Source organism: Azolla caroliniana, unplaced genomic scaffold (assembly GCF_043228905.1).
Source record: "Azolla caroliniana isolate FFs.n. ecotype wild unplaced genomic scaffold, voAzoCaro1.0.p SCAF_1, whole genome shotgun sequence".
Lineage (NCBI taxonomy): Eukaryota > Viridiplantae > Streptophyta > Polypodiopsida > Salviniales > Salviniaceae > Azolla > Azolla caroliniana.
In genome coordinates, this window is record NW_028230436.1 from 7,020,191 (window position 1) to 7,033,478 (window position 13,288).

Here is a 13,288-nt window from a genome sequence, read left to right on the forward strand (position 1 = left end):
AAGGGGCCAATTGTGAATGTAAAATTTAACTTCACATTTCACATTGAATCATGTGGGTTTTTCCTTGTGGACCATGAGATTGTCCCTTGCATCACTCTAAAGAGACAACACCCATTGGTACATATTCTCTTCTACCTCTACATTGTAAGAAACCACCTCATGGTGTTTACTTTGCTCATATCTTCACCGTGTTCGTTTTTCTAAGTAAGATCCCCCCCCCCCCCCCCCCCTCTTTCAACTTTAGTCTCAACCTTATGGACATATTTATGCTCGGCCAATCTAGTTGATTGGACTCTAGAAAATCTCTCTTGTTATGCTTGAGGAAAAGGGGAATCGTGTCAGTCCTTGCTCAATAGAATTTTCAAATTTCAACCAGTCGTTGGCAAGCGAACACATGAACATTGCCCAAGTGTTTTGAGGTTTCAATATTCAGGACACTTCAACCACAAGAGAAAAGGTAAAAGGCCAAGATGGGATTGAAAACACCACAATAAAAATCATTCAAGAAATGAAAGATAAGATAATATGCTCGAAATTGTATAAATGCCTAAAATTTTGCAGCTCATATTATTACCATGATTATTTCTGTAAATAATAAATATTATGAAGTTGGAGTTGTGAGTGTGAGCTAGCTTAAAATTTGTAGTCCAAGTCAAAAAAAATCAAAGAATATGTGTTCTCTTTGTTTACAAAACATCTCTTTGTTCTAACATGTGTCATGTGGGAGACAGACTTAACAAATTATCAGCATGTACCCAAGAATCTTTCTTTTTGGTTAGATAACCCAAGTTTAGGTAGAATGTTTGTTGTATTTGAATGGGCATTATATAATAATATTTATCCAGTAGACCCCTTTCATATTGATGTGCTGTTAGGAACACCCTTACATGTCCTACCAGGGCTTGAGTTTGGCACCAATAGTTCATACGGTAAAACTCCCACACCATTCCTGTGCTTTAGTTTTGGATCCTTGTTCCTCTTAGCTATTTCTTTCTCAATTATAAACATGCTCATTGAGAATCTCTGAAAAGCTTCAATAGCTCTCATGTCGTTCGTCCACTTTGTTTGAGCTCGTTCCCCAAGGTACTCTTCGTCTAGTGAATGTGTACTCAAAGTGTCCACAATAGACATGGTTGTGGTAGCTTGGAATTTGTTGGGAATGCAAGACAAGAAGAATTTCTCAGGGTTCTTAGAGAATTCACGATATGCAACAATGTCATCCTCGTCAGGGATTAAGCGACGAGTCATGCAAGGTCGATTTGGAACATAAGCACCATAGGCGTATTGGCCAAAATTGACAGCTGCATGGAAACCCGACACAATCCAAATGATAGTGGACAGTATGTTTTTAAGGTCACTAGGGGTGTTAAGTTGAGGCCACCATGACTCATCCTTTTTGTCAGGATGACCTTTATTCTTTATCTCCTCCCACCATGCTTGGATCTCTACATCACCTTGGACATCCTTCTCATCCTTGTAATATAGGGACACATACTCATCCACCCAACTTGTTATTGAGGTCCACACTAACAGGCCATCTGATGCATAGGGATAATCTTCTAATACCAGCTTTATTCCATTAGGTGCATTTGTGTCCTCGATGGCCATCCCCCTATTTGTAATGCACAAATTGTAATTTGTAACGAATTAGTAATATCCCACATATGATTAATTTGAGGTTCACTTTGCTAAGTCAAAAACTACCATGAAGTACAGAAAAGAATGATATGATTTATCATGCAAAGAATTGATGTCTCTTACATTTTAACCAATTGACTGTAAAACAAATAAAATTATACCATTTAATGACACGAAATCATTGATTGGCCTAGTACTTGTACTTTACGCAATTTCTTTTGAATCATCAAATAGTCTCAATAGCCTAGAACTTGATCTTTTTATTTATATATTTCAGACCGAATGGATAAGAATCTATCCTTCATGTGCTCCTTACCCTCGTCTAGTCAATTTTTAGCATAGACACACATATGCAAAGAAAATTGTAGATATTTAAACTATCATTGAATGCCTGCCAATGTTCATGGAACATTCACACACACTTCTTGCAAGCCTTTGTCAATTTTAATGTTGAGACTTTACAAGAGTAGTATTATGAGTCTAACAAGGACAGCTTCTTGACGTTCAAGTTAACCAAGTCAAAAGCATTCCCTAAGTTATGTGATTGAGAGCTAACTCCTTCCAAAAAATCAAAGGGTAGCTAGCAAAACAACCAAAAACTACGAAGAAAGCAAGAAATAAACCTTAATAGCTTCCCAAACTCATGACTGAGCAAACAAGCACATTATGAAAATGACCAACCACAAACATTAAAAGAATTTATGTTTTTTTGTTGTTTCACCCAACCAACCTTTTCAAAAGGTCCATCGGCAAGCTTTCATGGTCAAATCTCCATGACGACTTATAGGCAGCAGAGCTAATGGCTAAAGAGAAAGGACCTGTTGTGAAAGTGTTCTCAATGATACCACCCGCATTGATGAGGAGTTGACGGGCAGAGGCATTTATCGCTAGTGTGTAACGAAAGTGAGGCTTAAGAAGCTTAAAAATGGGATGCATTTGGCTAAGCTGTCTGTTAGAAGTGATCACAAAAGGCTCTACCACTGCATGACTTCGTAACCTATAAAGAGCAAAGTTAAAGATTTAATAAAGTTTACCATGGTCCATGCATTCTTGTAATATCTCATGAGTCCATCTTATGAAACATGAAGCACACAACTTTTTATTCTAGTACATTTTTTTAATGACTTATCAATGGTTTGATAGCTAAAGAATAAGCTAGCCAAACTAAAAAATCATTATACAATCCTATTTTGAGCAAGAATATATCATCCTTTTAAGAAATATAAAGCATATAAATGGTCATGATACACTAAAGAAGTGTGCACCATGAAGCGTATGTCTTTTTACTAATGCCTCCCTAAAGTGACTATCTATTTTTTGAGGATCCTCATTTATAAGTTTACGTGATACATTTTTCCGAGAATGAAAGAATCTTTTGGCATTTCTCTACTATATATGACTAAATGTCTTCATCTTTTGTGTTGTTTACTAATATGTTATTAGTCCTGCCTTTTTGGTCCCCTATTTTTTATGTTAATTCATAGTTCATACCAATGATTGACGAGTTGATGATACCCTGCATCGTTTGAGCTTACGTGAGCTTTGGCCAATTGCCATTTCCAATAGGCACCCCCATCGCCATTGTAGTCACCACGTGTGAACACTCGCCTCCAAGCATTGTGCCCCCTCGTACTTGGTGGTAAGCTCAACTCAATGATGATGGGGATAAGAACATTTTCCCTAGTGTAGAACAAGATTGTCCTTGTCGCATACATCTTCCTACCCTTCATCTTGTTCACTTTGCTCACAAACGGCATGAAGGCGTCATGATAGTCCAACATATACAATCGCTTTTCATTTATTGCCTGATTAAAACATGTGAAAAATTCATTTAATAGTTTATATTAGCATAGGCATGACCATATATTTATGGATGGATGGTCTTAACTTTATACTTGTGGGGTCAAATACACTAGAGATAACCCTAGTTATATAACATTCACATTAATTAGGTCAAATAGGACAACAAGAGGATCATTAAATTGTAACCAAGCGGGGAGTCAAATAAACTAGAGATTAACGAATGCTCATGAGATTAAATGAATGGACTTAACGTAAAACCAAACCATGTGGATGGGGTCAAATCTAAACAAACATAGACCCATTATCTTAGTTTGGATTGAGAGTTTTATTGTTACATTACTTGGGTATCCATTGGAGTATACATAAACCAAACATTATCTCAGTGTAACATTTACAATATCACATTATTGAATTTTTTTAAGTTGTGGTCCATACTTGTTCTACACTTAACCCTTCCAAATGAGCAATCAAATGTTCCTCCGTGATTGTTGATATGGGCGAACCATATACCATAGGGTCCAATCCACTCTTGATTGGAAACTCCTACAACAAATATAGATTTATGTCACTTGGACTATTCCGATGACACAAAATGTTACTTTAAAAGATTCCATGCATTTGAATATTTAAGAAATTTAAAATGTTTTCATATGTAGAAAATTACTCATTTGCCCTAGGAGTATTATTCCCAACAATGTTCACATCACAAGGTATGGAAGTATATTAGGAAGGTATGCTTCATGGTCGATGGAACCCGTAGTGTGAAAATGTATAAAGTTTATTGTGACATACATTGTCTAGCCTAAGCATATAATTGTTTTTGTGATGTCAATGCCCTAACCTGAAGCCTTTGGATGTCCACAGGATTTGCCCCAGCAAGTAATTGCCGCCCAAACTCCTCATCTCGCATCCATCGAAAGTGATCCCCTAATCAACAAATCCATCCACAAACATTCATGAGAGAGTAAATAAAATGCAGCCAATGCCCAAAAATGATGGGATCAAATTAGCCTCAATGTATAGTCAATTGTACTTGAGATGACATGTGGTTGAGCATATTGAAATAGGTCAGATATTTGGTCACTTGATTCTTGCATTTTATCAAGCAATTGAGTTCCAAGGAATGTTTTAAGAATTTTGTTGTCAAGTGCTCCAAAGTTTCTCAATCCGATTCCATCCTCATAAAGTTTGTCAATGCATTGAAAACATTGAAATTCATCATTGCCTTCCTTTAGGCTATTAGCCAAAATGGGCATAACCTGGTGTACTGCCCCTTTAAGCGACTTTGCCATGAAATCGTCTCTTTTAACTTCTTCAAAGGCTTCATCTCTTGGCACGTAATAGTTATTCCCTAATCCCGATGGACTCTCTGCATTAGCATCTGCATAATAAAAGAAGATATGCAATGTCAAACATGACCAATAAGAAAGTCGCATGCAATAACCAGTAAGAAAACTTGGAGAACATTCCTAGTTAAGATATTAAAGCATACTAATTAATTACCTAGGTATGATAAGGAAGAGGGGGTCATTGTAGGCATTGAAAGGCCAAAGAATGACCCCCTACATTCCACCACACGTAGCCAAGAATTTGAGACCTCATTGTTTATAGAAGTTGATCATATCAAGCATAATATGGAAATGGAATTCAAATTTGGCACGTTAGAAAGTGTGTTAAAACTACACAAATATAACATTGTCAAGCCCTAACCTGCTTTTGTGCAACTTCGACCTGTTCGAAGTCGTCGAGGGTATGGCAAATTGACTCCTCCAAGATTTGGTCGTGCCAAATCCTCATCCTTGTCAGGGTCGCCAATATCATTATATACATCATAGTCATAAATCCTATCCCACTCTTGCATACATGTTCTTGTGCCAAAGCCTCTAAAAAAACCCATGTCATATTCTCTCAATTTCTTCAAGCCGTTTGGAGTCTCTGAAGGTAGATAGACATTGTTGCTAAAGAAGATAGTCTCATGTGGATATTTAGATTTAGGTTGTACCCAAGAGTAGCAAGAGAAATAAACCTTGCCAAATGCAAGACTGTGGAGGGCAATAGTCTCAAGGAAGAATTCATTATTATGGTTATTTACAAGAGTGATGGCCCCTGGGATACCAAAGTTGCTACTAACAATAAACTCAACAATGTATTGAACCTTGGTGGCTTTAATGTTTGCCTTTTGGGCCCAATCTTGTATTGAAGCTTTGTTGCTTCGTTTGCCAAAGCCCGTTTCTGCAACATATTTCAAAGAGTAAATAATAATCCTTGAATCACATAATGTAAATGTGCCAATGCATTCAAAGTACGATATGATGTGTTTCTAAAGCTATTGTTTAGAAATCTTATGTTGAGTCCACCTTCAAGATTGAAAAGAGAGGCGGAAGAATCATCCAACAAAATATAAATATTTACAAGAGTTGTAAATGACATGGTTGTATCTAGAGAGAGAACGCACAATTATTTTGTTATCCTCAAATATACAAGCTTAACGGTAACTTCTCCTACTAGTTCGGAATGTGATGTGATTTACACGAGAGCATTTCCATCCTAAAGTATAGTAGGTTTTAACAATAAAAGAATCCAAACATCTAGACATTTTTTTATTTTGAAACAAAGTCTTAACAATAACTTTTCAAACTTAGGCTATTTGAAACAAATTGACAAATTATTTCCTCCCAATTTTTAACAATCACTTTTCAAAACTTAGGTGTCTCCAAATGTTAGACTATAACAACCACCTTTCTATAACATTAAACTACAAGTGACCATTATTTTGACTAGGCTTCTTGAAACAAAAAATAATAACTTTTTTTAAATATGGATGATTGCATTGTACATATATGAGTGTAGTTACAATTGTTATGGTTTTAGAGAGCTTACTTGAATCCACTTGTGAGCTACTGACAAGCTGTAAGTCCACCTTTTGTCCGGACAAGTCTAAAATGCAATCAAGTTGGTCCAAAGCTCTCTCTTGGGGGCTAGGATAACACTTGCGCTTTACTGTCACAACTACTGTGAGCTTGGTCATGTTGCTGAAGTGGACGTGTGGACGTTGAGGTGACGAGGTGACATTAAAACTAGGACGTTGTGCTTGTGAGGTAACATGGATGCACGCACAATGTCTTAGCAAGGGGACGTTGAAGTGAGGATGATGAGCTAGGAAGGGGTGCAGATCGACATGGACACCAGGGTGGTGCCCTAAAGTGGTTCGACGTGGCAAACATATATTAGTGGAAGACCGTGATATAGGTCTTGATGATGAGAGGGTTGGAGGATGCATTAACATGGCACGAATTTGATGAGGGACAAATATTAACTATATGATATTCAAGGGTTAAAATGAAAGAGAAGAAAGAAGTTCAAAGGAAACCGAGTTACAATTTGACAGCATGAAAACTTAGGATGGGCAAGTTCGAAAACTTAGGTTGGATCAAATGCAAGATGGAGGAGGTAACTAGATATAGAAGAAATTGTGAGTGATGATGATGAAGAAGAAGAGCACAAGATCACATCAAACAAGAATGAGAGAGAGAGAGAGAGAGAGAGATGGTTGGTATTTGAATGCATAGAACACTCTTTATACAAGGCAATGCAATGCTTACAAAATCGCATAAATTAAAATTTATTTATTTTTAATATTTTCTTTCGCTAGTCAAACTAGCATCGAAAGTCGTCATTTTTAGTTTATTTTGTATGATAATTAATTTATTAATACTCGTGGTTTACCATTTTGCTATTTATTTATTAGTGTGTTTTTATGCAATGTGTTTCTAGTTAGTAAACTGCCATATTATGATTGGAGAGGATTTTTGTCACTTGCACAATTAATTAATTTTAATTCTAAAGAATCTTATTGGGCAATATTTCATGTGAAACGACAAGTCGGCAAGCATCTGGAAAGTTTTTGAACGCATCACTTATTGACATGACAAGATAGTGAATTGAACTTTCTAACCTTGACTACTAAACATGTCGGGATCTTCCTCCGGACATGGGATATCACAAGAATCCATTCTAAACTATTGGTTTTATAAAAAAAAGCGAGTCTTTACATGCATCATGCAATTGATTGACTTGACTAACCACTATTTTAATTAAAGTTGTAAATTGGTTCTTATATCCTTTAAAATTTTGTTGACCTTGTAAGTTGCACTATAAGACAATAGTGTTATGAAGACAACCTTGTCCCTTGCAAGCCAAGGCTCCCCATACCCTGTATCATACCTTCTTTTGGGTTCATCATTCATTTGACTTAGTAATAAATAGGTTCCTTTCATGATCTCTATATCTAATAGACAAAGAGACAAAGAGATGTTATTGTTGTTATGAGAGATCAAATATTATCTATGAGGAATATAGTACATGGTAGAGAGATTTGCCTTACACCCATTGTTTCAAACAAAAAAATATGTGTATGTGTTTTTAGAGGAAGGGAGAGTGACAATTTCAACAAGGCAATCAAGACCACAAACTTGCAAGAATCACTTGTCTAGAGCTTTAAATCAATCATGGTAGTTGTGTGTGTGTGTGTGTGTGTGTGTGTGTGTGTGTGTGTGTGTGTGTTAGGAAAGAGGTCACATGACCAAATCCACAAAGTCAATCTAGAAAACAAATTAAACAACACATATCCTTTTTTAGAACCTTGGAGCATACCATAAAGACAACATTCTATGATGAATATTGACAATCCTCCCAATCGGCACTAGCACCAGAATGTAATAATTATTCCACAAGAACATTTACTTTGTGATGATAGGAACCCACACCATTTCTTTTTAAGGATTTTTGTATTAACATGAATACAATTTCCTTTGTATATATTGTCAACAATTACATTCGTTTTACATTCAAAAAATCATTATTTTCAAAGGGTTAGTAAGAGTTCATATAAGGCTATCTTCATGGCATTTAACTCCAAAACTTAATTTATGATAGGTTGATAACTCATTAAAATTAATCCTACTTTAAACCTAAATATGCTCATTGATCAAACGAATAAGCAGTTAGCAAGCTGCTAGACTACAAACTAAAAATAGATTCTAGTTAGTTCAATACAAAGATCAAAACAAAAAGATATAAAAAAATATCATTGCTCTTAAAGAAGGGAAATTTGGAAAAGTCACAAAAAGGGCAAATGAGACTTGATTAGAGATGTTTGTTGTTGATGGAGAGGTTCCACCTACCTCAACACATTGCTTGTTACTAAGTTTTCACGCACCAAGAAATTTTTTATTTTGATTGGGAATTGCATGAGTATGGGTCCATTGGGGGGGAATAGTTTCATGGTTAAAAAACATGTATGCATTGCCAATCCTAGCATCGATATGGGCCGTTAATTTTGTAGTATGATATATAGTTATTCATTCTAAAAACAAATTGCCACATTTTCCACATTATAAAGAGCGATGACAAGTTGGGTCAAAACTTAAACGAATTTACAACATCGAGACTAGAACATTTTTTTAAATAGTTAAGAGACATATATGAATCAAGGTAAAGCCTCTATTTCAAATTTTATCATGGAGTAGCCTTACATAAGAACAATCACAAAATGACAAAAATAATTAGGTGGTTGCACTAGAGAACACTATATGTTTTATCGAGCTTATAAGATTATAACATAGGGAAAGTGTGGCAACGACATCACATATCACTAACCTGAGATATGGTTGCGCCAATATAAGTAACAAGTAATTAAGCAACCTCACATATTTCTAGTATCGGCAAACATCATAGATTTATGGCCATGAAGAATAATGCCCTCATAAATATAAGCTAAAAGCATCGTAGGTTCCTAACCTTAAGGATAACTTTTTGTTGACAAAGGATCGCTAGTGGGTGAATTATTGTGGAAATATTTACATCTCTCATTAACCATAAAGTGGATATAGTGGAAGACTTTGAGATTTCCTTTCTCGTGGAATGTTTGTTGTCAAATGAATTGTAATGATTTGTTGCGCATCCATAAAAGCATGTTTGTAAAATTACATGAACGATTTAGCTTCAAGATAGGTGTAAGGCATATACATTGAAGAAACTAGGGCATCGCGACAATATGTGCAAGGAAAACAATCAACACATGATTATGACATGTCAAGAATGAAATTTTCAGATGATACATTAAGAAGGGAATTGCATGCAATGTAAGGTTCATAATGACATATTTGGAGTACATCAAGAAGGGAAATTCATGCAATGTAAGGAAGATAATGACATTTTTGGAGGCACATCTATCAAAAAGCAAGGGATTTTATGTAATGTAAGGTTGATGATGTTAAGATAGAAGCTCCAATTTCACACCCTCAAAAGGCCATAAACATGACCTATGGAGTATGGGACTCTTGCATGTGGAAGCATAATGCTTGGGTACAAGAGGAATTGCTTCTATGTGAATGATACCAACCTTTCATAATATTGTATTATTATTTCACTAAGATCAATGTATGATCGGACGGAGAATGTATCATGCTATTAGTGAGCATTGTACCTCTTGTAACCCAAGGAATCTTTAATGAAATGTATATTAGTGCTTTGTTAGACCTTGAGTGGTGTTAGAGCTAGATAAAGGGTGAGTCACAAGTGTTTATGGATGCACCCCACTGTATAAATATCCATGGTCTCTATTGCAATAATAAAGTGAGAGAGAGATTCACATTTTCACCCTAGTTTTGACATATAAACCTTAAGTACAACCTGTATGAATGCAGGTTCGAAAGTCCAACCTTGAAATAAATGTATGGGAATATGTTTTGAATGGAATGAATATTTATAATACCCCCCCACTCCTACCATGTAGGATTCTATGTAGTTATACAAAGCACAATGACCTAAAAGAAATTGTTCCCAACCTCTCCACCATGTATTGAGGTATTGATCTTTAGTTGATCCATCATTTTATAACTATCTACCATTTCGTTTAATATATTTGTGTTTTGTAATCGTGTGTCCTCTCGCTTTCTCTCATGCCAAAATTTGTCTTAGGAGACATTACTCTCTCTCTCTCTCTCTTTGTAATTATCATACCCTAATGATTGCACTATCAACTCAAACTCGAGGCTTGACTATCACACCTTTTTTCTAGTTCTCTATATGCCACTATGGAATGTAGGGGTTAAACACATGACCATCTAATATCTACAAGACCACTTTACCAACCAAGCAACATTCAACTACCTTTTTTTTGTTTATGAAATTAATCCTCTCTCTCTCTCTCTCTCTCTCTCCACAAATGTGTATATTACTATACCTTCTCAAATGTAGCAATACTAAGTGACATAATGGCACCTCTTGTAGGGACAAAGTGCTCATAGAGCTTAGTTGCAAAATTGTCAAATAAATTTTCCTTTTACCCTACAAACCTATCATTGTACTCCATGGAAACCATCAAACAATAACCCATTTGTCAAACTCCAATCATACCACATATCCAACACTTAAGGTAATAAAACATAATCTCACAACATGTGAGGGTACAACTTTGCCTCGAACAGAACCCCACTAAAAGGGTGACAATACATCCTAGTTAATGATGCCCAAAGGCATGAGATAACAATCCAAATTTATAGCAATTGGGAGTGCATGGAATCTATGCTTGTTTTGACATGTAAGGAATCTATTTATTGCATCCTCTTTGATCACTATTAAAAAAAGCACGCCCCATTGCAAATGTGTTGATGTTTTGAAGTCATTGCGAAAGCCAACCCACCCACTCGTGCACAAAATTGAATACGAGAATGCCATCCTATATGCAAAATCCGATGCCACCATTATATAAATGGGCAATATGCCATGTACTTGAAACCTTTAGCACTAACCAAGCTCTATCTTCAATCAATTTATGATATGTATCATTGGATTGAAATGCTAGTATCAATTTCTTACAATCAAATAACCAATATTTCCACAATTCCTTTACCACCAAGTCTAGAATTAGGGCCACAAGAATAAGCATTTCAACTACTAACCACCAATATTGTCATATCCACGAGTACATGAAACTTGGTGTCCATTGTCCTAAAGTCCTTGATCTATTTGTGTGACTTTAAAATAACCTTTTGTGCACCATAATAGCTTTTTATCATGTTAAGATATCAAGCTCAACTTAGTTTAGCCATTTAGTTAACCATGTAACTTAGTAGTTACCTAGATAGAATCTAGTTAGTGTGTTGTTGACCTTAAAGCCTTAAAATAAGATTTTGTACTTGATTGGGATACATTCTAGATCCTCCACTCATATGTTCATTTAATATAGGACTTACACCTTTATACCTATATTCTCCTCATACATGTGCACCCTTGCACCGGAGATGTATATATACCTCATTGAGGATATCGTTGTATTTTGATGCTTATTAATATAGAGGAAAGGTCTTTAGCTACACTCTTGTTAATCATCCCCCATTTACATTATTGTTCATAAGTGTATCTTCCTCTCTCTCTTCCTCTCATACACATACGCACACATATCACATAATCTTCCGTTGCTTAACTACTCACATAATTAGTCACTAATTAACCCTAATTAATTACCTAATTATTAACATATCATTTAAATGGTCAACCATTATTAACAACATGCCACCAAGAAGGTACAATTTTGTGGTATTGTGGATGGCAAGATGTAAATGTGTATTTCAAAAAGTCAAACAAAATGCAGTTGAGTTAGTCATGGAGATATGATTGATACTTTTGCATACTGTAAGAGGCCAATATGAGGCAATAACTGGCGAGTCTGATGTTGTGTTTCGTAAGCAATAACATTTTAGAGAAACGTGGAAAAAGGCCTAAGTTTTCACCTCTTTTGGGGAGAGAATAAAGTGGAGATATGCTCCACCAAGATGGCTTTCTTTGCCCCTGTTTTGGAAGGACCCCGCTTTCACGCTCATTTAGATGCATGAGAGATTTTGCTACTCCACATGTTGGTTGATGCAGGTATGATGGTCATGTTTTCCTATATGAGTTATATGAGTTCTTTGTAGCCTTTGGGCATCTTTCCATTAATACCAAGGTGAATCTTTTATAATAATAAAATGTACAATTTTGTGTTTTCACTTAGTGTATACCAATCTTCTCCATAAAATAAGAAATACGAATATGTTTTAGAAGGCTAAATATTTGAGCAAGCATATGATCCTCGAAATTTAGTAGGGATGATGCCCTAAGGCATTTTGGAGTACATTGTACGTGTATGGCTCCATGAAACCCAATTCATACCAATTATTGTCTATGTCTTCCATAATGTAAATGATCACGTGATTTCTTTGTCTATGGTAATGATAACAAAAATAATAAATAATCGAAATAATTATTTCTTGCACCACTTTGGACTAGTATACAAATTTATCCATGATTGCACTTAATATACAAGTCAAACATTAAGAGAGTTAGATATTAACACCAATAGGGTAATCTAAATGGTGACAAACCTCACCTTGGTCCACTATTTTCCAATCACATCCAAGATAACTAAATGTCTCTCGATGCTTTTGATAAGGACAAATTTACGCATAATTAATATTTATACCTACTACCAGTGCAAACGTTTCCACTTCCATAGTCTAGCTATAATATTAGGTACAGGTTGAGGGACCAATATTGAATTATTTGCCAATGCCTAAGCAATTTCCACAATTTCATGATGTTTGAGCAAGCCCCACAATTTCCCACATTCTACCAAGTTATGCAGCACAACAAGATGTTTGTCAGTAGTAATGGCAAACAAACAGGGTCAATGGGCACCCTTTTCGTGTGGACCATGCCAAAGGTATTGCCCTAGTCACTCTACCATGCGAATAACTGTGACACTACACCTACCCTGAACATGAACATGAGGTTGGATACCCTTGCA

The 13,288-nt window shown here is 35.7% G+C and overlaps 1 protein-coding gene across 2 annotated transcripts; it reads right to left on the bottom strand.

Annotated features, from left to right (window-relative positions):
* Positions 1-640: 640 nt before the first annotated feature.
* Positions 641-7,011, bottom strand: LOC147868703 (lipoxygenase 3, chloroplastic-like). 2 transcript variants are annotated; one of them, XM_087322524.1, is made up of 8 exons: positions 6,322-7,010; positions 5,152-5,673; positions 4,475-4,822; positions 4,283-4,368; positions 3,877-3,984; positions 3,130-3,443; positions 2,369-2,635; positions 642-1,612 (listed from the first exon to the last, which is right to left on the bottom strand). In XM_087322524.1, exons 1-8 carry the CDS (start codon positions 6,725-6,727, stop codon positions 856-858), a joined length of 2,808 nt encoding a protein of 935 aa, XP_087178650.1. In that variant the 5' UTR covers positions 6,728-7,010; the 3' UTR covers positions 642-855. The 2 variants fall into 2 exon arrangements, with proteins under 2 accessions (XP_087178657.1, XP_087178650.1); XM_087322531.1 differs by lacking the exon at positions 2,369-2,635 and having other exon boundaries at positions 641-1,612; positions 6,322-7,011.
* Between the last annotated feature and the right edge of the window lie 6,277 nt (positions 7,012-13,288).